This window comes from Peromyscus leucopus, chromosome 4 (assembly GCF_004664715.2).
Source record: "Peromyscus leucopus breed LL Stock chromosome 4, UCI_PerLeu_2.1, whole genome shotgun sequence".
Taxonomy (NCBI): Eukaryota; Metazoa; Chordata; class Mammalia; order Rodentia; family Cricetidae; genus Peromyscus; species Peromyscus leucopus.
This window is the reverse complement of record NC_051066.1, coordinates 126,410,155-126,436,960: the sequence shown is the minus strand read 5'-3', so window position 1 is coordinate 126,436,960 and position 26,806 is coordinate 126,410,155. Positions and strand designations below refer to the sequence as shown.

General features: G+C 44.8%; 1 protein-coding gene across 4 annotated transcripts in view; it reads right to left on the bottom strand.

The window, feature by feature from the left end:
• Positions 1–2,873: 2,873 nt before the first annotated feature.
• Syndig1 (synapse differentiation inducing 1) overlaps positions 2,874–26,806 on the bottom strand; it is a 158,150-nt gene continuing 134,217 nt past the window's right edge. For 3 of the 4 annotated variants that reach the window (XM_028893426.2, XM_028893425.2, XM_028893427.2), the window contains exon 4: positions 2,926–4,103. In XM_028893426.2, the coding sequence (XP_028749259.1) occupies positions 3,945–4,103 (159 nt within the window). In that variant the 3' untranslated portion in view covers positions 2,926–3,944. Of the gene's footprint in view, positions 4,104–26,806 lie in introns of all 4 variants that reach the window. The other variant, XM_028893424.2, reaches the window with a different exon arrangement.

Below are 26,806 nucleotides of genomic sequence, written 5' to 3'. Positions count from 1 at the left end.
AGACTAGAACTTTAACCAGACCACTAGAGCCTCAGAGCCTCTGAAAATCAGATCAAGTTTTGGCCATGGCCAGAACTGTGGTGGCCATTTAGCATTTATATTCAAGGAGATGAAACAGTTACTGGCCAAGGAGGGGTGTCCACTGATGTTCTTCATATTCAGAGTTCATTCTGCATTCCAGGTGGCCTCTAGTGCTTTTAGAGGGCAGGAGTCTAGCCAGGCTTGAGGGATGTCCTGCTTAGCACAGAAGAGTCTGTTCGTGTTCTCCTACTTAGTCATGTGGCCTGTCTGGAGGAACCGGGCAGCCAACAAGTAACTTACATATCAGTACTTACAGATATGGCCTTTATCATCATGTTCTTAGGACTCACTGTAGTTTCATGAGGCTAGCTAGGATACCTGGTCAAATGGGTGTAGTTGGTTATGTAATGCCTGCTTAGATCAAGGAAGGGCACTTGGAGGGTGGAGATGCCTGGTAAGTTGAGATATGCATAAAATGGGGGCCTATTGTGTATTCCAGAGACTTAATACAGGAAGAATTCTAGATATGGTTTACTATCTGATAGAGTGGGGACTCCAGTGTGGTGGGACATAGGATATCACAGGAGACCCTAGTGAGGTATGTATGACATGTGTGTGTGTGTGTGTGTGTGTGTGTGTGTGTGTGTGTGTGTGTGTAAAATACCTGGTAAGATGAGACACCTAGTATATGCAGGGTACCTGGTGGTGAGAAGATATTTCATAAAGTGGGAGACCTTGTGCGCTGAGTATATCCGGGAAAGTGAGAACTCCTGGTAAAGTCAGTCTTATCAAACAAAATAAAAAGAATAAATGAGAGAGGTGAAAGAACCATGTTTCAGGAATGGAATAGCAACATCTGGAGAAGCAAGTTGATGTACCACCACCATCTTAAAGAAGGGAGCATGGAAACCAGCCACTGGAAGAGAGACTTCCTAAGCATTGATGTCATTTCAGATCTCTCCATCCTGCTCCCTAAATTTCTGATAGTCACCTGGAAACATAGAAAGCCAAACATCTTCCATGTCCCTAAGCATTGTGTCTGTGTCTTATGAGCTCTGTGATCCAGGCCATTTCTCTTGCCATGTGTTGCAGCTGAGGTCTAAGACATGGACAAAACTGAGTAGAGTAGGGTTGCTACTTGGCTTTATAGGACTTTGGGAAAAGTATTATGTACTCTGGGTCTCTGCTTTTCAACAATATGGTTTTGAGAATGACTTTTCACAATGCTTGAATAGGCTGGCATGGAAAAGACACTTTTTCCTTGACAGGGGCAAGGATGTAAATGCCAGAAGCGGCACTTTGTCCCTCGGGGTAAGCCAGGCTGGGGCTTTCCAGGTATAGCTCTGCCCTCTCACAACACCTGCCTATGTATGTGGTGTGGATATGTGCTCGTTTCTCTGACCTGCAGTTTTCATCCTTCCTTACTATGTTTCTCCTAGGATGCTGATATGAGGTTGTGTCCATGTGCCCAAGGATGGGGCTGCCCATGCAGTATTAGTCAGTGATGGGAACAACAATCATGATAATAAGATCCAATGAAGTACAAGCTGTGGGAAGGTTGTTCTGCTTTGCAGCAGATACTAACAGGTCCACTGAGGATGACATTCAGCCACTTCCCCTACAGTCACCACAGCCGTGCTGTTGACTGGACTGTTCTACCCACTAAATATGCTGATGAGCAACACAGCCCCAATTCATTAGTTCCAACTCTGCATACAATCACTTTTGATCATGACCAGTATGGTGCCTAAAATGGCCTTGGTCTCCTTGCCCTGGAGAAATATGGGTGTAGTAGTTCTTGAGAATCTATAGCAAGGGCAGCATCCTTGTAAACAAAGGCTCTTCCATCTGGAAAGACAAAACTGGGATATGGTGGGTAGCTGGGCTAGCATGAGTGGGCTAACTTGCCTAGACAGACTGAAACTATGTCTTTACCAAATCTTAAGAGATGGAAGTTTGGGCATCTCTTGAGTTTAAAATGCATCAAGACCAACACCCCTCCCTATTTTAATCCTGAGAGGTGGAACTAAAAGAGAAAATGATAGAAAACAAGCTATGAAATGGCCTATGAATAATTCTGACAGTAACCAGAGACATGCCCATCGCTGTTCTCTTGGCCCCAGGAAGTCTCCAGCAATCCTATGAAGTAAACCTTTCAATTATCCTGTCCCAGGGACACAGGATAGTCTCCAGCAGTCCTATGAAAGTCCTATAAACATTTCAATTATCCTGTCCCAGGGACACAGTTCAAAGAGTTGCAGACATCTGTCCAAGATCACACAATGAGAAAATAACATGACTGAATCTGAATCCAGGTTAGGTTGACCTCCAATCCTATACTTTTTATATGGCCAGCTCATTCAACTCTCGTTGGGGAGTGTTTGGGCATATTCTATACATTCTTCCTAGAACTATGGCCTTAGAGAATGTTCTGGATTATGTTTTTGAGATGAATGCTGTGTTTAACTAAGGAAAACAATGCTAGTAATTTTGAAAACATTGAAGTTCAAGGTCAAGGTGGGCAGTGTCAAGTGGGAGAAACTAAACTTGTTATCATTATTCCAGGCAGGGTTCTCACCTGTAGTAGCCACTGAAATCATCAGGCTGAATTTCTGACTAGTTAAGCCAGTATTTCTGGGGCTTTGATGCCAGGATCCCAAAGACTTGGAATATTTTAAAGCTGCAGGGAGAACTCAAGCAGAATGCCTCTGTATCCTTTGATGGCTCAAGATGGACATTTAAGCAGCTAGGGCTGTGTGATTCATGACTCTTTCCCTGCAAGGCCACCTAACCGTAGTTGCTGAGCGCTGGCTGGCTCTTCCACAAGTAAAACATGAGGTAAATCATCAAAACAGAGTCCAACCATCACCATTCATCAGAAAGAAAAGTCATAAGCAAACAAGCTAAAAGATAATTTTTGTTAAATAATGAACACTCGTAAAACAGCAATGACATGGTATTAAAACATCTGTGATTACTTATTTCTCAGCATTCATCTGGCAACTGAAGCAGCATGAAGCAAGAGTTGCACTTAAAAAAATGACAAGAAAATAGCCATTCATTTAGTCGACAGAGTAAGGCCCATCTCATTTCCGGGATCCCAGTATTGCTGCTCATGACCAGGATGAGCGTCCAAGAGTTAAACATCCTGTGTGTCTTCACAGTTCCTCTCCTTCAGGCTCCTGGGGCAAATGCTGGGCTTGTTCTTGAGGGAGGCGGGGCTATGGCTGCCTCCCTTTTAAGATTAATGAGGCCCCAGAACTGTGTATTGCTGGGTATCTGCATGGAGCCCGATGCTCCAAGCTGGGGCGGCGTGCTGGGACTGAGCAGGGCCAGGATAGGCGCTATGCTCCTCTAATTTTGAATTCTCAGGCAGGACCCATCTGTGGACAGAGACAGCAGATCTCCCAGCAGGTGTTTTCTTTTCCTTGTCAACCTCACTTGTTTCTGAAAGGAAGCCACAAGGATGGGGGACACAGAGGACTTAAGCGGGCCACAGCTAGTGGTGACATGTCTCCTGCATTCTGCCTATTGCACCATATTCCATAAAAAATAAACATATTTTTTAACTGTTTGTATATTGCTAATGGGGTGGCAGTCCAGACACTGGCAGGCTGCAGAGCTGGGTTATCATCGATCCATTAGAATCCATCCAGGTTCAGCCACTGGGCTGGAATCTTTGGAGCTTCCATGTGGAAGAATCAGCATTGCTGGCTGCCTGGTGCTCTGCACAGTGCTGAAGATGAAATGGAAGGATTAAAAAAAAAAAAAGAAGAAGAAGAAGTAGTCCAGGAGTAGAAGATTCCAGGGCCATCATGGAGTCATTTGGCAATCACTTGTACTGTACAGTATTACACAGGTGTCTCTTCACAACCCTCACACACGTGGCCTGGCTCCCCTCCTTCTGCCAGCCTTTAGGAAGCTCACAGGTGGTTATTCTTGGAGAGGTAGGCGATGAGGGCGACAGCCACACCCACGTAGATGCCAGTTCCAATGGTGATGGATAGCACTGCCAGGAACAGGGCCCTCCGGGAGCTGGTGCTGGCCTGATGGAAGTCTCCTTTGGCCACAGCTTTGTTTGTCTGCAGAGTTGGCAAAGAAAAACAGAGGGAGAGTGAACAAGTTGGAAATGATGGTGAGGAAAGGGTTCTGCTTGGCTCCTTCCTGACATTCAACTTCACTGGACTATGGAGAGGATGTGCCAATACAGGCAAGGGCACGGGGGAACAGCAAGTATTCCCATAACAACTGGGCACCTGGTAAGTCCCTAACTGTTAAAGGAGTGTATGGTTGGTGTTTGTCGCTGCTCCCACATGTCAAGGGAGTCGAAGCTCCCATTCTGTCTTGTTTTAAGGAAGTCACATCTTGAAGTATCCCAGCGAGACCACACATGTGAAGGCAGGGTCTCAGGAATGATATGCCAGGGGTGGGTGAGGCTCTCATCTCTACCGCCATGCTTCCTACTCAACAATGGTGTAGTTTTCATTAGGAAAACAATTTCTAAAGAACATTTTCAATCCCCATAGCCCAATAGAAGTATGGAGAAGAAAATTATATCTCTCATTTCTCAGAGAGAAAAGTAGGGCATAATATTATTAAATGCATCCCAGAAGTCTTGAGGTTCCATTCTTCAGAAGTTAGTCACCATGTGCTGTGGCACCTTTGATTCCTGACTGCTCCCCACCCCTGCAAAAGCTGGGTTAGGTTTAAACTTCCTGGAGTCATGAGGTAAACAGTGATATTGAGATTAGATATTGGCTCAGAATCAGCATTTTGAGGGCAGACTCTGTAAATCCTTCTTTAATTCCTCCCTTCCTAGTCCCTTCCACAATTGAGACTAAACACACTATCCAGAGAGGGGAGTTTGAGTGTTGTAGGAAGGTCTCATTCATCTTTGGAAGAACTCTGGGATGTATTTTCTTCTCTGATAAGCCATGAAACTACGTAAGACACACTCCTCCTTCCTGCCTGGGGACATGGAGTCATCTATATAGGGGGTGTCTTGAGGCTGTGGGGAATCCCAGAGGTGATTATGGAAGCTCATGTCAACACTGAGAGACCTGTGAACTAGTTTTAGAAACCTCCTCTGTCCCAGATCTGCTGGCTGAGGAGCATGAATTCCTATGTTCAGATTCTACTGGCTGGCTGGGACTCTTTGCCATACTACACATGCTCCTTGATTCAGGAAATAGAGCACTGTTGGATTAAGTTGTAGCAATATGGAGGGACTTCCTGAGCCACATGGCTCATGGGCTAGTGGAGTGGATACTGCCGAGACACATGATCCCCTGTAACTCTTAGTGATGCAGAGGAAGGCTAATCCTAAGGAGCAGAGGACTCACTGCTCAGCAGAAAGGTAGAGCTCATTCTTCTGTGGCATCCCCTAACTCACGAGTCATCTCTAAAAAGCTGTATATTTTCACTGGTCCCACTTTTCATGGTGCATCTGTGATATTTCTGCATATATGTGGGTACAGGAGGACATACTATCCACTTAACCTAAAAGCAATAACATATGCCATGAGTTATACAGAAGGCCAGACTTGGAGATAACTGGTGAGTGGGAAAATCATTTTCCAAATCTCCTGATGCTAGTTTAGTGAGATTGGAAATCTGTGATGTGTTCATAAGGACCCACTTCTGACACTGAACTCCTTCTTTGGACACTAGCTTCTGAATCTTCAAAGCTGGGTTTTATTTTTTCCTCCCTCATTTCTTGCCTTGGCATTGAGCTTGGAAGCTAACTGTGGACAAGGTTCTGATGAAGCGGAGTTGAGGGAATTTAAAATGAGAAGCCTCAAAGGACAGCAGTAATTAATTAATTAAGCTATAATTAGCTGGGTTTCATTTTACATAGCAATGCTCCCAAACACTCCAATGTCCTATAACATAATTCACTGTAATTGCCCTTCTTGGCATTAACCCCAAACAGCCCTGGGACATGAGCAAGCAGCACAGCTAACCATTGCCTGTCGTTATCCTAGCCTTCACATGGTATAGTGTGCCTGGGCTAGCATAGAGGAGGAGAGACAAAGGAAGCCTGGAGGGTGGGTGCAGAGCCCACTTTAGCTGATCAAGAACCTTCCAGAAGATCTTCTGAGTGCCACTTCTCTGACTCATCAGAGTTGAATCTGGGTACTTACTATGGACCAGGGCCTGCACTTCCCTTGTCCTCTATGGTCAACTGGGAACCTAGAGCATGGCCATAGGAGGTGGATGGTAATGTTGGTGGGCAGTCAATAACTATTAATGGATGACCAAGTGTGTAAGTGCTGAAATATCACCTTCAAAAGCTGCGCATGGTTTAGCCCTTAGTAACTGATCTTTGTTTGTTCAGGGGTGACTTCCCTGGGAAGGAGTAGTGGCCTGCCCATCTCTACAGTTGAACTCTGGCCCTGTACTGAAGGTTCTGAGCATAGGGAGCCAAAGCACTCATACCCCAAGTCTCCATGTCTGAGGATCAGGCTTACTCCTTCCTACTCCTAGTCTGCCTTAGAAGACCTTGCTTTCTCTTTTGTTGTTGTTGTTCAGTTGTTGAGTATTTTTTCTTCCAACAAACACCAGGGGTGTAACATGAGGACGGTGTGGTAGAGATGGCCAAAGAAAGCATCAGGTAGGTAAGGTCATGCTGTGCTCCTTTCACATTTGCCTTTCCCAGGATCAGAGTTTCTGGAGTCCCAAAGCCATGAGAAAAACTGTCATTTACCTACCCCATGACCTCAGGAAGGGGATTCCACACCAACCCTTCATCTCGGAAAGTGGGTAACTGTGGCTACCAGCCTTCTTCTTGACCCTTTGGGAGGGGGCAAACTGGAAGAAATGCCTGCCTCCTGGCTAACAGCATAGGGTTCTATGACAGCTTAATTGCTAGGCATGAAGGTAGGAGTGCTCAGCCTGTCTGCAGATGATGGAGACAAGACTATGTGCAAGTGTTTGCTTCATAAACAGACCGGCCCAGCTCAGTGGATTCTTCAAGCTGCTCCTGACGACTCTTTTGGGGAAGGATAAGGAAGAGACGAGGACAAGGGACAGATGTAACCAGTGCCGTTAGGCAACAGAGACCCAGTGGGGGTGGGGAGATTGGCTGAAAAGAAGAGTGCCCCAAATAACTAGATGTGTCTATACTCATCTACACAGGAAACTCCTGTGGCAAAGGTGAGTATTTAGAAAGCACCCCAAGAAGTTGGTCTCAGAGTATCCCATGGGTGTGGAAACACTGCTTGCTTGTATGTGAACTAGCCACCTACCTGTTGTAGCTTCCCTGAGACCCAGCCTGACCTGCTGCTCTCTGAACCAGAACAGGCCTCAGCCCTCACAGTGTTGAAGTTTGTGCTGTGTCTGTCATCTGTTGCTAAGAAACATGACATCTCCAACCTCTGTGGCCATAAGCAAGGCTACTCATTTACGTCCCACAGTTCTTGTGGTCAGAGGTCTAGAGGAACTGGCTTGTCAGTCTGACTTGGATTCTGTTGTGGTCATCTCCTGTCCTGTGGAAGATGTCTGCTTCTTGGGCTGGAAAGCCTGGGAATCTTTCCCAGTCCTGTGGAGCTCTTCTCATGCTGAATCCTCACTCTTCCTCAGGACGCAGTTCTCAGTACCTGCCCTCAGGTACTGAGGCTTCTGGCAACCTCTTCCTGATCCTTCTTCAGGGTCCTGCTCATCACCAGGTACATGGTCTTCCAGATAGACAACTTGTTTATCCTCACTGTAGCTCAGAATCTTTGCTTCTAGAAGGTTCAAACCATAGGCTACCCCCTTACCCCTAAAGCCACTGGGAAAACACCACATGGTCCCTGGGAGGAGGTAACTAATACTGCCACAGAGGCACATGCAGAATGTCTACCTGGGGCTCCTCTAGCCAGAATGGAATCTGACCTCAACCAGCCTTTGGATTGTAACCAAATTCAGGCTCCTGGGCTTAAGAGGCGGCACCTCTGGAGGGTCACAACAGGGGGCTTTCTTTTGGCTCTTCCTCTGCCACTTTAGAACCCAGAACTTTGAAAGTCACCAGACTGAACAAGAGGGAGGGACAGTGTGTAGTAAGCACTGAATATCCCCACCCATCTGAGTACACCTTCCTAGCCACAAAGACATGATTCACAGTCCCGAGAAGCCCCGTAAGCCTATGCTTATTGTGGTGAGAACACTGCGGCCTTCTTTCCTCGGTAGATTAAGAACAAGCTCCCTCGTGCCTGGGTATTTCTTTCCCTGCCCTTTAGCCAACATGTTGTGAGTAATGTCTGTCATAAAACAGAAAGTGCCAGAGGCTCACAAGCCTGGAGTAGCAGTGGCTCGGTGTGCACCTTTGCGTGCCGGAGGAGGAGGAGGGGACAGGGAGGGGCCTTAGTGTGGCCAGCAGCCATGGCTTCTCTACTCTTGAACACCGTACAGGTGGATTTCAGCCCACAGATAAACTCACAGGAAAAGAGAACCTTAGAAACTGGGTTGGTCAGATGGCTTAGTTTGTAAAGGAAAGGGCTTACTGTGTTAAGTGAGGCCCTGAGCTCAAGCCCTAGTTGGCTGTGGCAGTGTGTGCCTGGAAACTTAGTGCTGGAGAGGCAGAGACCAGTGGAACCTGGGGTTTGTTGGCTAACCTTTTTGCACCAAATTGGTAAGCTCTAATTTCAGTGAAAGACTGTCTCAAAAACTAAATGGAAAGTGATTGTGGAAGATGTGTGATGCTGATCTCTGCCTCTACAAGCTTCTGCACACGTGTGCCCATCCACATCAACACATGTACACACACACACACACACACACACACACACACACACACACACAGAGAGAGAGAGAGAGAGAGAGAGAGAGAGAGAGAGAGAGAGAGAGAACACGGCCTGAGAAAAAAGCAACTATAATGCAGGCCCATATGCAAGCCCAGGGTTTTAGACATAACTGGAAAGGGAGAAACCACCTAAACCACGAGGGGCTGGGCATGCAGAGAGCACTGTGTACACTCTGATTCCTGAGATAAGGAGCTTTCATCTTTTGTCTGGCTGTAAAGATACAAGGAAGATCTGATCTTAAAATCAGAGAGCAAAAGCAGCCATTAAGACTCAAGGAAGCAGTTCACCTTCATGAATGAAAAGCAGTTCCAGCTGAGACAAAGAAGGCTGAGATGGAGCTCGGCAATGCCTGGCTCCCTGGATCCCATCCCCCTCCCCCCCAACAAATAGATGAAATAAAGAAGTAGATAAAGAAATGAACGGATAAATAAAATCTTAAACTGAGAATATAAAAAATGGAGAACTCTTGGTGTGGACAACTGTGCATTGGCTAAAATTGCCACTACCCGTTCATGTCTCTTTAGCTAGAATTGTGGCCACCCAACAACTGGGTCAAAGGAACACACTGTGTTCCTGTGAAAGAACTCAAGGCTTTCTGACATGTGATGGTCACTTTGCTCTGATTGTCGAGGTAAGACATGCCAAGTTTGCAGAGAAGTGGTTGTTTCTTCTTCTTGGGTGGTCGTTTTAATGGCCCTGTCTGGCTGATAGGAGAGCTCATCCATGGGCAAGGGCTAGGTGATGGTTCAATCTAAAATAAGTATTGCTTTCTATGGGAGAAGCAGGGCGGTTCTGCTAGGATTCCTGCTGAGTCTACTAGTGGGTCCAGACATTTCCAGACCTGGAGATCTGTAAGCAGACCCCACCTAGCTTCCCTAATGTCTCCTCTTTGTGCTGAAGATCCTGGTCCCTGAGTTACCCAACTGACTTTTCTTAACATAGTTTCACAGACTGGAATATTCTCCTTTCTTCTCCTGGTCCCCCATATTTGGACACAGTGAAATAGCTTCAAAATCAAGGAAATTCTATGGAGTCAAGGAAGGGATCTCGATAATTGCAGAAACTCATGGTTCCAGCATCTCCACATCACAAGTGTCCACAGACCTGTGCTCAAATTTGAAGTTTCACAGGAGACTCACTGACATCCAGGGACCCCAGTTCTCAGCAACACCATGGCACCCTCTGCCTTGAGGACACCCAGGCTCCTGCTGTATTCTCTGAAGTACCTGGGCTCTGGTCTTTCAGTGCGCCAGTGACCGACCCTGTGCTGAGGATTCTCTAGCTCTAGATTAAAATTTTGACAAGCAGCTCTCAAAGTGTCCAGTTCCTTCTGCTGGAAACTGCTTAGTTTGAGGTTTTGAAAAAAAAAAAAGCACAATTTTCTCTGAAAGAGTGCCCTGCGGCTCTGCTCTTCCTGTAGTTACTATCCTAAAGGGAAGGAGGCATTCAGGCCAGATACTTCCATGTTCCGGCTGGTTACTCATAGAGAGTCCTGGGTCATGCACAGCATGAGGGCTCGGCAGCAAATGCTGGACCCCACCTCCTCGAGTCTGTGACAGGCTCCTGCAGTCTTTGCAGTCCACTTCTCTGAAAATTACTAACACTGTGGGCACCTTGACTGCCCATGTTTCCTCTGGTATGAGTACCTGGCTGCCTTACATGTCTTTGCATTCTCAAGGTCATTTCCATGATTTACTGCCAGCTAACATCCACTGTGCCAGGACAAGACACCAAGAGCTGTACTGGCAGTGGGAGGAGCACAGGGGGGCCATGATGAGCCTCCAGAAGGGGATGGTCCTTAGACGCAAGCAGCTCATTCCAATATTAGCTGCCATATACACAAAGTTTAAGAGGAATGAGGGACAGAAGGAAAGTCTGAATAAGGATGTTTAGCCACTTACCACTGGTTAGATCTGAAAATCAGACACTTATTCCCAAAATTGTACTCAATAAAATTTAAAAAAAAAATAAAACAAAAAAAAAATAACAGAAAAAATCTATCTGACAACCACAAAAAAAAAAAATCAGAAACACTTAATCAATTAAAACAAAAATAATACTCCATCTCCAATTGTGGTCTAACAAGGAAACTTCCTGCATTCTTGAGTATTGTTACACCTTAACATGCCACATTAAGGTCAGTTGGTAGGTCCTGAGTAGAGCAGGCTCACTAACAGACTCTGAGACAATTTGTGGGTATACACTGGCTTTGGAGCCTGACTCTGGCCTGGAAGACAGAGGCCACAGGGAGAGAAAAGCCTCAGCTGACACCTTCTGAGATAGGACAGTGCTTTGGATACAGGACAGCAGATCTCACATTCCCTGAACAGGCTCTTGAGGGCAGCCTGCCTCATAGCACACTACCAACCCCCCCTCCCACCAGGCATGCTGACCCTGATTTGTAGGTTCATCTGCACGGGTCCAGGGCCAGCATAAAGAACATATAACAATAACACCCCGCAAAGGAAGTCTAGCTGAGTGCACTCCAGGGTTTGGTGGCTTCTGTATTTCATGAAGAAGGGCCTGATAACAGCAGCTCATCAGTTTTGTGATAGGGGGGCCACAAGTCCATGGCCTCGACTGCCACTAAGTGCTCACAGTTGTGTTCTGTGTACATTGAGATCCTGAACGTTTGACCTGGGTGACAAGATGTTCAGATATCTCCCTAGAGCATCTCTGTCCCTAGCTGTAGGTAGTATCCAGACTGCGCACTGTGGAGTGTCTGCTGTGTCCCTTTGTGATGTGTGCTGTCTGAGATCTGTGGTCAAGCCTGCTTGACTAGTGCCACCAGTGAGAGTTGTACCACAGACCACTGGCCTGGGCAAAAACCCGAATTCAAAATTTGCAGTATTTTCCTCCTGTTCTTTTGTTCTTTGGCGCAGACCTGTACCTCATGAAAAAATCTGACACCCCACCTCATCAACAAGGTAGCCTTAGCGCTATGTAGGTTAGGGTAGCCTCAAAACTCAGATATCCACCTGCCTCTGACTCCTGAGTGCTGGGGTTAAAGGTGAGAGCCACTTCTTGCTACTCTCTCCAGGGCCGCAGTTCTTATTTCCTGGTCTCCAGCCTCCACTCAGGAAGACATAGCCTCACAATATGTGCTCCTGAAGTTGCCTAGAAAGCCATGCTTGTGATTGTGTGTACCTGTAAATTGCCATATTCTATATATTTGATTATTTAACAGTTTAGCCGGATATATAATTCATGTGGGAACTTTTTTCCTTAAAATTTTTACAACCTTTTCTCATGCATTTCTCATTTCCAGTATTCACCAGGCCAGCATCAGCAGCACTCAGTGTATTTCTGTGGACCTTCCCTTCTTCTAGGAATGTTTGAGGGCATCCCTCTTCCTGGTATTCTAAAACACTAAAGTGAAAGTCCTTCCTGTTCAATTGCTGAACTAACCTCCCACCTGTCTCTTTTGTGTGTGTGTGCATGTACTATGGTCCACTGCTTGCCCTTGCTAGGAGAGTTATCCTTAGTGCTCCTTCAAGCCTTTTATGGGATTTCACTCTGAGTGGCACCCTGCTGTATTTCCAAGGACTCTTCTTCTTCTCTCACGGCTGCATTTTCACTTTCTCATTTTGCTTCAGAAAAATAATTCCACCTTTTAGCTCCCTGAACATACTAATTGTACAATTAAAAATGTTCTTTTCCTGGAATGTGCCTATATCCCGGCCCCTTTCTAAAGGCCCCTCCACTTGTTCAGGTCTCATCTGGGGCTTGGGTGTGGTGGGGAAAGGCTTTCTCAGAGGTCAGGCAATTGTTGGATGGTATTTCACACTTAAGTACATCACAAGGCTGACTGGTCCATGGGGCTGATGTTCATGGGGTTTTCCTGGGAGCCTGTCAGATTCCACTGTCTGCACTGTCTCCTCTCTGGTCTGCTCACAGCTTTTGTGTGATACGCCCCCATCTTTGTTTCCAATGCTTCCATCTCCTTTTTCCTTTTCCTCTGACTGTACTGTTAAAAGCATTTTTGGGACAGAACTGAGATAGTGGGGATGCTTGAGCTGCATATGTCACTGAAAATATATCCTTTTATTCTAAATGTCACTCCAGTCAGGCTGGGTTCCCTGAGTGATGCTGAGACAAGGATTAAGTGCAGGAATAATGTGAAGGTGGCCACAGAGAAGGTCATTGAGACTATGGAGTCAGGAAAAGTAAGCTAAGAGCGGAGTGTGGCCAGACAGTGAGCAGGGGACGGCTGTGTAGGTCTTACTGACGATATCTGGAGAATATTTGAAAATGTTTCCTGAAGGCAAACCTCTAGGATGTTCAGTTCAATTCCCTCCACCAGTGCTGAGGACAAGCATCTTCCTGAGCTGACACCCCCATACTTCTGCTCTCCCCAGCGAATGACTAGTCACTCTGCTATGAGCTTTCTAGTAGTCACAGGTCCTCGAAAATGAGAACTTTGAGTGCCAAGGTATGTGGAGGTAACACTGACGCCATTTGTGGTGTCCAGAAAAGTTGCTTCATGTTGCTTCCATGATCTCCCATATCCTATCTGCTGACAGATGGACTGCATTGGGTCACTTTGGATTTCTCAGGAAATGCTAGCTTCAGCCAAGCCTGATATGACTCGCAAAAGTCCTCTTGATCGATGTGGTGGTACATCCCTATAATCCCAGCTCACGAGACTGGGGCAGAGGGATCAGATCAGGAGTTTGACACTATCCAGAGCTATATAATGAACCTCTGTAAAAAAAAAAAAAAAAAGACTAAGCTTACTGTAGTTAGAGCCAACAATGACCTAGGTGAGGGCTGGGCAGGTCCAAGGGTGTGATGCAGTCAGAAAGTTCTCCTGATGTACCTCGGTTTTGTAGACATCTATGGTGATGGGAAGGATCACAGCTAGGAGATAGAGCAGTGCAAAGTATATTAAAGGAACCTAGGATAAGGGTGACCCTGGAATTGAAAACTGAAAATGTAGGAGGGGTCAAGGGGAAAGTTAATTGATCGGTGTCACTTTGATCTTACCGTTCATCTTACTTAGAGAAGCCTTCACTCATTAATCCCTCCCCCTTCTCGGACTCTGCCTGGTTTCCTAGTTAATCACCTGCTTCTGGAATGCCATCCAAGAACTGGGTTACCTGCTCACATTTCATTCCCCACTGAGGACTTCCCTGTGGGTAGAGGGGACTGACTGTCCTAATTATCTGTTGCTGGGTAACAAGTGACTCCAGAATTAGTGGTGTGTAACACAACCATTTGACGATAAACTATTATTTTAGAATCAGGAATTCAGGTCAGATCACATTGACATTAAATGGGGTTGTTTGATCTCTAACTTGTGGTTGTGCTCCTCTGAAGGGTCCAAGATGGCTTCATTCATACCTAGCATCTTTCCCTCTCCACCATCATGGCCATTGATAGCTTCAATTCCTGAGTGGCACCTCAGGACCCCAAATGGGAGCCAAGAAAGAGGAAACTCCACAGAAGACTCAGAGGAGCCCTGATGTTGTGTCCTTTAGGTTACAGGTGAGTCACTGGGGCCAGTTCAGGTTCTAGGGAAGAGGACACTGCTGGGAGGCATGCCAAGAATCATCTACAGTGATGACCTCCTTCCTCAGCATCTCATTTCTGCATACATAGCCATGCTCTGGCGTCTTTGTCTATGAAGAAGTGTCCCCAGCTTACTGCCGGTCTTCTAATTTGGGCCTCTGAGTAAATTTCCCTTGTTTTAAATACATGTCAAAAACAACTCCAAGCACAGAGAAAGTATACTGCCAAAACCACCTCAATATGTCCAATAACTGTGCATTATAATTTATAAAAACATTATAGTTTTCCTCATGCCATCATTACTGTGGTTCACACAGGCTCGGGTTTTATTCTTTGTCACTCAAGAGCAGTGTACCCTGCTAGTAACATAGGGCATTTAGATTATTTCTGGGTGGGGCAAGATTCTATCAATCAACCCACAATTTCTTGCTGCTTAAAATGTTTTTTAAAAAATAAAACAGACATTTGTGACATTTAGTGTAGCTGTGGTCATGGTCTCAAGATGGTGTTTGAGACACTGAAGCTTTTAGCAGAGTTCCTCTGCAGGGAAACAAAAATTGACAAATTCTAATGTGTTTATTTTTAAATAAAGTCGTGATCAAATACAAAGAACCTAGAATGGCGAGAAGACACATTAAAAGCAAATGTGAATAGAATACAAAAAATAGAGTCAGGCCATGGCAGATGGACAACCTCCCACAGCTTGCTGGCCTTGGGGCCAATGTGATCTCTAAGAGGTACAAGGTGTTTGTTTTCATATTGTGAAATAGCCAAATTAATTGAAATTGCAAACTGACTTCTGACTGTGGTTGGTATCAGCATGCTAAAGCAGTCACTGATTCCCAGCTGGGCAACCGGGCCAGAGTGAGACCTAAGATTCAGTGGTTATGCCTGAGAGCAAGCTTTTTGCTTACTTGGAGAATTCATACAACATTTAGGACTGAATCTTTTTAATTCAAGTGAAACAAGAATGAAAAGGATGCCTGCTCCACCAGGAGCTCTCTCTCCCTTTCCCTCTCTCCATATACAAAAGCCAGTCTTGATACCATCTAGCTCTGAAGAAGCCCCAATTCAGGAGCCATAATGGAGACCCATGGTTAGATACAGTGCTTTATGGACCCTTGACTGTTACCGTCAGCAGCCCCAGTACTGGGTAGGCAAAACATTTATTTGTAGTACAGTTGGCAAACTTGCATCTTTCTATTTTTAAATGTAGTATCTTCTGGAAGGGAGAAGCAACATTGTAGAGATGCCTCACTTCTGTGGAATTGATTTTACCTGCCTTTAAACAACAAATAGAGACTGAGAAAAATGCAGAGTTGCAGAACCAAGAACTTCTAAGAGTAAGATTTGTGTTGGTGACTTTTATCCAGAGCCTGCCCTTACTCCTGTGCTCACTGAACCTGTGCAGGTTTAGTAGAAATGTTGATTATGTGGCCCAGCTGACTGATGGGGAGCTATAGTTGGACCTTCCATGCCCAGGGTAGCCCAGTCCTGCATGCTGCATAGAGTAGGCCAAAGATGAATGTGTGCCACAGGGAGGAATGATTACTTACTTAAAAAACTGTTTTCATTAATTATTAGAGAATTTCATATAATGTATTTCAACCAGATTCATCCCCTTCCCTATATTCCTCCATGATTTGAATTACACTTCTGTTTGTACTTTTGTTTTCTAAGATTTTCCTGTTTTTTAAGAGTCTTTTGCCTTTGTTATTGAGGTTGGTGTTCACCTGTGAAAGAATCCAGTTTGTATTTCAAGATGGTAACCTGGCCTGTCCTTCCAACAGAAAACATGTAGTTGGTGGGTAATGTGCATACAGGAGATAGGTCTGTGGGCTGTGGCTGTTTCTAATGCTTTGAGGGGGAGAGAAGATAAAGTGTTTGGCAAGAAGAGAGCCCATGCATAAAACCAGAAACTCAAAAACAGAGTTCTCTCTCTGCAAGGGGCTGGAAACTCCTCTATGCTGGTAAGTCAGCAAGCTTTGTCCTGGCCCTTGAGTAAGCAATCAAACCAAGTCCAGGCTAATCAGGTGTGGGCTCTGTGCTTATTATATTCAAGGCACAAGTGCCCTGCTGAGAAATTAAAATACAAATGGATTCAGCACTCAAGCTGGGGGAAAAAAAAACACCACAAAGATGGTCTCTAAGGACAATGACAATTCACAGCTAGAGTTCATGAGTTTCCAGCAGAGAAAAAAATGTAAACCTGGTTCTAGTTAAACCCACAATAGGAAATTATAAACTGCAGGAGACACAAGAGATTGGTGAGACAGAATCATTACTTCCTGAGTCACGTCCTTTCAAAGCAATTCTATTTAATCTAGTCATAGAGATCTAAGGGAGAAGAATTGTAGAGTTTGTAGAAACTGGAGGAGAGGCCTATGGCAATCTCAATGTTCAAAATAATTGAAACGATTTCAGTGATTAAGAAGGACAAAAAACTATGATTAATCTATAGTGGGTAATAGGTCACATTAAAACAAATCTAAAATTGGAAGCAGCAAGAGTTTTCAGAAGTGAAAGAGTAGAAAGAGTTATGGTTGTAATTCACTTTTGGTTGATGATTCACTATGCACAGTTGAAGAAAGAATTTGTGTTCTGGAAGACAGATTTAAAAATGTCAACAAGGCAGCACAGAAAGATTCAGAGATGAAAACCCTGAGGAGACAAAGCACTCAGGAGAGAGGAGGGTAGAAAGGGTGCTCAAAGCAACGGCTGGGGACTGTCCAAACTGGGTTGGGAGATGAGTCTTCAGGCTGAAGGGGTTCACTGAGTCCTGAGTAGAATAAATGAGAGTGAAGCCATGGAGTCATCATGGTGGAACTGGAGAGCACAGGCTGGATCAACAAAGGCTCAGTTCAAAGGCCCTCCTATCGTTATTTTACTCTTGACCAGTCATTAAAACCCACAGATTCAACTACTGTCTCCATGTACTGAACCTTGGCTTCCTAACTCCAGCCCATACACATATACACGGCAGAGTTCCAGTACTTGATTACCTCGTCAAAACCACTTGCCATCACCCTAGCTGGCCATTGGCAGCACAATCAGTCTTTCTGACCGCCCTTTCACCTGATGATTTGTCATAACAGAAACTTTGGCCCGACAGCTTTAAGCTCAGACTCCCCTTTGTTATTCTGATGCCATATTCGCCTCGGCCAATCTCTGTCCTGCTCTCGCCCTGGCTGCATTGGGAGACATGGCGAAAATGTACACATCCTATCATTATTTCCCTTTCCACATGATCTTGCCTCTTCTCAGAATATTCCTCAAAAGCCTTTCAATTTTAGGGGGCCTCCAAAGCCTGCAAGCCTTGTCTCACCTGTCCCTGTCCTGGTTCTTTTTTTTGTCTAACCTCATTGGCCACTTCTCTTGGCTCCTCCCTGAGCCTCAGGGCTCTTTTTGGGCCTATCTCCTCAGGAGGATGTCTCCCAATCTCAACACTGGCATTCAATCCTAGAGAAGTCTTCCTCACACACTATTTCTGGTCACGCCTGTCTACGCCATACTTCCACAGAACTGATGCCTGTTTGTTCACACAAGTTACTGAAATTATGCTCATTTCTCCACTGGACCGTAATGTCCCAAGGAATAGAGGCTGCTTTGTTACTCATATTTTAATTGTCAATAGCTAGCATATCACCTTGCTCATGTGTAACATTGAACATTACTCCTTTAATGAATGGTTTTCACAAGTTTTTATTTTGCAGCTGGATCAAATTGTTTCTGGGAACCACCTTTTCCAACATGGATTAAAACAGCCCAGTGATAATATAAATATAGCAGGTGCTGACCCCCATCAGCCAGGAGTATCCTAGTACTGACTGTGAAAATTGAATTTGGCACCAATGGCTTGTTTTCTATGTTGCTGCACTCAACTTCAATGCTAATTTCAGATATTTGGCTCATTGTGTTCCGGCTTGCTTAGCAAAGGTGCTAGATATGAACTTTCTTTAATTGCTTTGTACATGCAGCCAGGATATAGGTATGCTGCGCTGGTGCTGGCTCATACTTGTCTTCTGGTCTCCCTGGAATCTTATTGCTTTCTAACTGGGGGCAGAGTCTACCAGCCAGGCATGCACTCCTCTGAATCTGCTCTTTGGGGGGCAGCATGTTTGTCTTTATTTCTTGCAGCAAGAGTTCTTGTCCTAAACTAACACCAAATGTTTGATGATACAGTGGGAGCAAGGAAGTCAGATGTCAGAATTTATTTGACAGGTGAAATAAAACTGAAGTAGACCTATGGTAAGCACTGTGTTCTTTGTGTCCTCAGATCTCTGGTGAGTCCAGGACATAGCCACAAGAGGAAAGGCTGTAAATCACAAACACATATAAATGTCCTCTCTTACTACCAAATATTCACTTCAAAAGAAGGGTTTTAGTAAAGTCAATTATTCCATGGAGGTGTGTGGAGCCGAAATGCTATCGATTAAATGTCTATGTTCATATTGGGTCCTTATGTTGAAACCTGATTCCCAATGAGGAGGAAAGGTGAGGTCTTTGGGGTCAAAGGTGAAGCTCTTATGCTGATATTAATTCTCTTATAGGAACATGAGAAAACAGAAGCATCATAGTCTTCCAGGTAGGACACAAGGACCAAGATGGCTGCCTGTAACCTAGAAAAGAGTCCTGAGTGGAACCTGCTGGCACCTAACCTCAAGTTCCCATCCTCCAGAGCCCCAACAGAAGGATATCTGTTGCCTACTCTACACAGTTTACATTCTCTTGCTGAAGTTGACCGATTTGACCAGGCAAACTGCTCACTTTGTCCTCCACCTTCCACAAACCATCCCTATATGTACCTAATTATTAGTGCAAAATTTATATCCTGGAATTTCTTATTCCAAGTGAAAAAGACACTTCCTCTTTTGAGCCAGATCCCAGCCTGATTGTCTGTCTCCACTGGGATTGTCTTTGAAATGTCTTTGAGCATTTGCTGCTCCTTCCAGTTCTTTGAGAGACTTCACCCTTTAGTGGAAAAATGTCTCATCTTCCTAACCAATGTACACTTGTTACTCTTCCCATTGTTGTTACCAAATACCAGGCAAGAAGCAACTTCAGAGGGGAAGGATGTATTCTGGCTTGAGGAGGAGGATGAGTAGGATACAGTTCACCACGACAGTGAAATCTTGGTGGTATTTGTGGCAGTGGGACTCACGTCTTGGAAGATAAAGAAACAGACAGGCTAGACCAAAAGTGTGGCTGAGTTATAACCCATAAGACCTCCTTCCTTCAGCTCACTTCCTTTAGTAGGCCCCAAAGGTTTCACAATCTCCCAAAACAGTACCACCAGCCAGGGATCAAGTGTTCAAACACCTGAGCCTGTAGAAGCTATTTTACACCCAACCCATAGCAAGGCGCTGGTTCTGGCTGCTTTTATATCAACTAGAAACAAGCTGGTCATTTGGGAAGAGGAAACTCAATTGCAAAAATTCCCCCGCCATATGGGCCTGTGGGCATTTTCTTCAATGATCATTGATGTATTGTGGATGACTCATGTATATTCAGTGATATAGCCCATTGTGGATGGTACCATTCCTGGGCTGGTAATCCTGGATGCTATAAGAAAGCAGGCTGAGGAAGCCAGCAGGCAGCACTCCTCCATGACTTCTGCATCAGTTTCTGCCTCCAGGTTCCTGCTCTGCTTGAGTTCCTTCCCTGATTTCCTTCAGTGCTGGACTGTGATGTATAACTGTAAACTGAAATAAATCCTTTCCTCTCCAAATTGCTTTTGGTCATGGTGTTTTACCACAGAAATAGAAACGCTAAAGGAAGACAGTGCCTATGGACATACCTGTGCTGCTTGGAAATATTTGCCATCATCACTCCCAGTGAAAGTGTTTGGCTCACACACAATGTCCCTGTAGCATTGCCTTGCCCATCCTAATCAAAAGGAGCCTTATTTACGAGGCAAGATTTGATGGACATGTATACACAACAGACACAATTCTGTGGTGTGCTCTATGGTTCTGCTCAGGTGAATGGATGCTGAGACATGCTGAGAAGACTGCCATTTGCTCTGCCTGTGTGCACAGCACTCCTCCTCTGTGTAGTCCCCTGGGCTCCCTGATTGGAAGCAGAATGCAAAATTACAAGTATGCCTACATCGACTTCTTTATTAGAGCTTCTAATGAAGTGCCAGTTCTCAGACACAAGCTAACAAGAAGCTCCTTGTTTGGAATAGATTCAAAGGCAAAGATAGGACATTTACTTTTTTACCAGACTCGAAAGAATACGATACAAAGGAAGTTAACGTCCCCTGTCCCTTTGGAGGTTACTGTATATGGCTCAATGTGAACACATTGTCATCTGCCTGTAGACCTGTTGGTGTCTGATAGGCATGCATGGCTTGTTAGAAATGTTTGTGGGTTCCAAGAGAGATGCTGTATTGGAAAGGGAATGTCTCTCCCCGGATATCGCCTTTTGGGAGAGGAGTAGCTCAGATGTAGATATGAAAATTTCCTGAGACAGAGCATGCATCTGCCTCCTTCTCTATAACCCATGTAGAAGTAGTTCCATGAGGGATGAGGTTATGTGTTAGTACCCCAGGTAAAGTGTGAACTTAAGTTACATCCTGATTAGAGGGTATCTCAATTTATGCCAGAAACTTGAGGAGTGAGGCAGCATGGGGAACCTCACTGCAAACCTCCAAAGTAGAAGGGAAGAGCCCACATCTGAAGGTTTAGTATCCGGGGTCTGTTGGGATGCTGCTCCCTGAGAATCTGCTGAGCACTTTCCACCTTGTGAATACTGCATAGATGAAACGGTGGTCATATGGAGTAGTCATGTGAGGTTCTTCTTGGTCCAGCCTCTGCCACTTGACAGTGACACCAGTGTTGCCTTGTGGGCCAGAAGGACAGCAGAATCAGAGGGCTGAGTCTCCTCAAGAGCTCACAGCGGAGACTCTCCAATCCTATCACACATGGAAGAAGACTCTCCCCACCATCAATTCCACCTATGCTAGCTCTTTCTCTCCCTCCCTCATCAGTAGCATGGACTGGTTATCCTTGCTAAGCTACTTCACTGGAAACTGTAGCCACGGCAACAGAAACTGCTGATTCAGCTTTGAGTGCCCTGACTGGAAGCATTGGGTTCTCAGCAATGGCTGGGAAGCCAGCTAGTTTGGTCTGCTCATCTTGTGTTTTGGGTAAGTGGTCCACCATTCCTATTCGGATGATCTATATCTAAGAGGTTCAGATGCTTTCAATGGAAAAATAATATGATAAATATAATTAACAAGCTGGAAATGAGGCAAAATCTTTAAAGACACGTTGTTTGGTGTCTTCATCCTAACAGAAGGTTCAGTTCACAGGCCAGAATAGCAGTGAAGAGGGTTATGGCCACAGTCTGATCCTGAAGGCAAAGCAGGCGGTTTTAATTTTCCAGTAGTTCCTTCCCCAACTGTCTGTAAGCATTTTGGGAGCCCAAGAGCTTTTCTCCCTAACTGTCCAGATTTTAAGTTCACTGCTTACCACTAGAGTGGCTTTCAGCAAGATTCTTTCCCTCCCTGAGCTTTGGTCTTCTCCTCTGTCAGTTGGAGATAATGAGTCACTGTGTCATGGAGTCTCTGGGAACATTAGAATTTGGACATAAGCAATTTTTGAATAGTAACTATGGTGTAGTTGTAAGGGCTCTGGTGCTGAGTTACTTTGCAGCTAAGTATGCCAGAGGCTGAGGCAATAGTCAGGGGATGTTCATGGATGCTGTGGACCAGAGTTTAGGAAGGGCTCAGCAGGGGTTCTCAATAGTGTGCACAAGGAAAACGGACTGGAGGTCCAATTTGGAAATTTTTTTTTTAGACATCTATGGCCTGAGCTGAGATGGCTCAAGGGCCTAGTAGCAGTGGCCTCTCCATGGAGCCTAGCTTGCTTTCAGCGTGGTGGTCCCATAGGGGCTAATTCTTTGCACAGCATCTTGGGTCTCTAAAATAATATTTGCATCTCTGCATATGAGGAAGATGCAGGACCTCAGTGACCCTGGCCTTAGAATTCACACAGCGCTACCTTCCTGCATTCTCAGTGACACACTGGGTGCTAAGTGAACCCACGAGAACTGGGCTCCTCCCAGGATAGAGCAGGGGCAAGGTTGCCCTGAAGAAGAGAGAGTGAAATGGAATATCAGTGTAGCCATGTTTGGAAAACACAGATTGCCACAGTGAGTAAAAAGTCATTTTAAATTACATTCGTCTTAGAATCTTTATGTGCTGCAGAGGACTGAGGATGAATAATAGCCCTGCTTAAGGGATGAACACATGGAGGTTTGGTAAAGAAGATTAATTTGCTAAAAATCATACACTTAAATGAAAATGTGTTCAGAATCTGAAGTGTCCTGAATCCAGGACCAGCTGCTGATTTCCCCACATCCCTGTGGGCAATGAAATGTAGCTAGTCTGTGGGACTCTGCATTCTTCTTGGGAGTATAAACTCTAACTTTTACATTTTGAAATATATAAAGCCTCACAAGTTAATTACCACTCAATGTTCTTTCGTTTTTGTCAGTGCTCAGGATGGAACCAAGGATCTTGTGTTTGATGATTTATCTACTCTTCTGTTGAGAAATTCAGACAGCAGTTACAGGGCAAAAGGGAAAAGCCAATAAAATAGCACATGATTATGTTGAAGACCACATTTTAAAGAGTCTACATTGAGTCCAGGTGGCACACACCTGGGAGGCAGAGCAAGGCAGATCTCTGTGAATTTGAGGCCAGTCTGGTCTACAGAGATCCAGGACAGGCACCCAAACTACACAGAGAAACCCTGTCTCGAAACACACACACACACACACACACACACACACACACACACACACACACACACACACACACCAAACCCAAACTCAAACCCAAAATAGACTCTACACTGAAGCTATAATACTTCTTATTTGAAGCTGGGGTATCTGAGAAACTGTCTTGTACATACATGCTGTCATTGTGGGTATGCAGTGCTTGGCACATAAACTGTCAAAGCTCAGGAAACTTACCAACTTATGAAGCAGCATCACTGAAGGGCTTGGTGGGAAGGTGTATGAAGCGTGATCCTTATCAGTCTTAATCAATAAAAGCCTGAACTCAGATATCAGGAAGAAAACTGAAAGATCAGCCATCAGACTTCTACAAAATCTCAGACTATATGGGTCGGCCTGTCTCTATGAGTCCTCAGACTGAATGGGGTAGATCCTGGCTCCACCTGCCTTATATTCCTGTCTCTACCTCCCTAGTGCTGGAATCAAAGCTATGGGCCACTACTGCCTAGATCTGTTTCTCTTTTAGACTGGTTCAGTCTCATGTAGCCCAGGGTGGCCTTGAACTCCTGATCTTTCTTTTCCCAAGTGCTAGTATGCCACCACTGCCTGGCCTCTATGGATAACTAGTGGCTAGCTGTGTCCTCTGATCTCCAGACAAGCTTTATTTGTCAGAACACAAACAAAGTATCTCATGGATGACTTGCTTCCTCTCTCATGTTACTAGAGGATAAATGAGTTTGTGGTTCACCTTTCAGAACAGAGGAGGTACCCTCCCATTGACCACTCCACCACTCTTAGCACACGGCTGCACTCCAGGTGTCTGGCTTAGTCTTCTGTAGTTCAGTGTTGGCAATTTGGGTATATGTGGCATATTTTCTCCTGACTTTTCCCCTACTCATCTTTTCCCTTTCCCTTCATTGTTGCTTTACATTGCTCTGAGATGGTTCTTCAACCATGCACAGTCATGGGATCTCGGACTTTGGGACACAGTGGCAGGGATGCTCTATACTCACTCTTTTCTTGTTTAAAATGAGGGGTGAACAGCAGCTATTGTACTCAGGTGACCCATTCACCTTCATCCTTCACAACTGCGTGTGGCAATACAATGTACTGGCTGGAAGGAACACTTCTTTGGACATTTTAGCCTTGGCCATGTACCATCTGTTGCCTTGACAGAAGCATTTAAGCAAATCACAACAGTTTCCAAGGTGTTCTTATGATTGTCTGGGATTGCATCCATAGAGTCCCGACAGCAGGAAGTGGAGTGGTAGTTTGGAAGTAAGGAGGTCCAGAGGAAGCCAAATGGTCTCTACTGCTGGCTGCTTTCATTCCTACTTTGGAGCCAGTCATGGCCACTCCCACCCCCCAACACGGGTTTTTGCCTTTGCACAGTGCCTGCTGGCTGAGTACCTGCTCTGCTCTTTGTCTTGTTTCTGGATGTCTGTCCTCTCCATTTAAATACTCAATATTAATGGCTTGGAATGGGCCATATCCAGGGATATTAGCTCTTGGGATAACTCCTCTGTGGTAGAAATCTGAGGACCCTACACTGTGCTAGGATTTCCTAGGTTAGCAAGAGGCTCCATAAAGAGGATCCCATGCTAGGTGGGACCTGAGGACAGACCTCTCTGAACAGGAGGATTTATTTTGCAGGTCTAGTTTCCTATCTATCTAGGTTCACAGCTTTTGACCTAGAAAAATTGTTAGAGTGAAAGGAGGGGCAGATGAATACGTGTTTCTTCTTGCCCAAGAGTTCTCCAAGAGAACATCCAAGCAATGACTGCTGTTAGGAGCAAATGCCCAAGTGACACTGGATAATCTTCGGAGGCCTCCATCACAGCTTTTCATTTGTACCTGTGTCATAGGGACATCTAAGTATACTTGCACAGTTTTTATAGGTTTCTGCCTACAATGCAAAGTCACTTTCCAGATTTGCAGCTGAAAGGAGATAACTCCACAGACATGGAAGTGCTCCATTTCCAAAAGGAGAAAAGTAAACATTTTCTCTTTGTGAGTTGACTATCTCAGTCATTTGTCTACACAGTGGAAGGCTGACTAACACATGAGTTAACTGTGAAATGTCAGAACACACAGCAGCTGTGGTTATCTGCACAAGACCTGCGCACAAGACACACACACACATAGGCAGGCAGAGGGCAAGAGAGGGAGGGGACTATCTGGGAAGAAGTGGGTTTGCAGGACTAGGAGGGAGATAAAGACGGTAATGGGGTGAATTTGAGCACAATACATTGTATACATGTATGAAACTGTGTGCATACTCATGGAAGTAGCAAGAAGGGTGGTCAAGGTAAGGAGTACTGGTCACCTGTGGACCAAATACCACACATACATGGAGCCAGTGGGACCCAATCTCACCCAGAGTGGGGAACAGGCAGCAAAATACAAAGTCTTTATAGATAACTGCATCAGTTTGCCTGTGCAAAAGTATATGTTGTATGAATGCAAGGAAAAACAAAGTTTACAATAAAGTTGACCTCCTCCCCAAGATGTATGTCCAATGTAGAGACTTGAATAGTTACCAGTTTAAAAAAAAAAAAAAAAAAAAGGAAACGGGGAGAAAGGCCTGCCCAGCACAGGATCTGCTTACTTTATATTCTATTTGAAAAGAGAGGCAATGTCCTTTGGTCTCAGGCCCATCTTTAGTACAACAACAACCTCCACTCTTTAGCACATTGAGAGGAACTTATATAAGCCAGGGTAGTTGCAAGGATGTCATTGGAAAAAGCAGAAAGCCAGAGAGATCTTCAAATGGCAAAATGAAGCTGCCTCGGTGGGAGACTCTGTGTAGTAGGTGAATTACCCAGCATTTACCAGAGGACTAAGGACTCAGTTCCACTTTATTTCTTCTTTTGCTTCTTTCTCTTGACTGAAAGAAAGCATACTTCTTCTTCATATGCTCAGGAAACACACTGTGAAGCCAGCCCTAGGCCCCACAGCTCAGGATAACAAGAAAGATCTCTATTGGCATTGGTTCCCTTGTCTCAAAAGTCTCCATGCCAACAGAGTAAGAGATAGCTGGGAGGCTGTGCTCTCTTCTTATTTGAAGCAGGGAGGGCCTGAATGCTGCTGAGTCAGGTATCCAGGCTGCCTGGAGACTTGGACTGTGTGATGTTGCCTGGGAGACCATCAGTACAAGTTTCTGCCAAGGGACACCAAGATTCTACCCACTCAGCTTACATTCCTCTTCAAGCCACAGAAGAAACTATTTCAGGGCTGCTTTGTGCGGCAAATGGCACTTTTGACAGACAAGTCTGTCAACAGCAAGTACAGGAGATACAGCTCATAGGCAAAGCAAATAGCTGATATGAAAACAGTATCTACAATCAATAAAGTATAAAAACTCTATGGAAGTAGGGGAAGGTGTGAACTAGTAAGCTACAGAAGAAGTAAAAATAATGAAAGGAATATATATATATATATATATATATATATATATATATATATATATATATTTAACTTTGCTGTCATCAAGGAAATGAAAATTGAAAACCAGTAAGATCTTTGTTTCCATCTATCATGTGGTAGAAGTTGAACACTGAACCCCGCACTGAGCACTGTGGAGGGAAAAGCATTCCATATTTTGTTTCTTTGAAGTAAAAATTGATGCCTGTGGCAGAAGGATGGTTAACAGTATCTGACTAAAATTGGACATGAATAATTTTTGGTTCAGTAAAATTTCACTTGCTGAGATGAATACAAAATGAGAATTTGAAAACAATTTATAT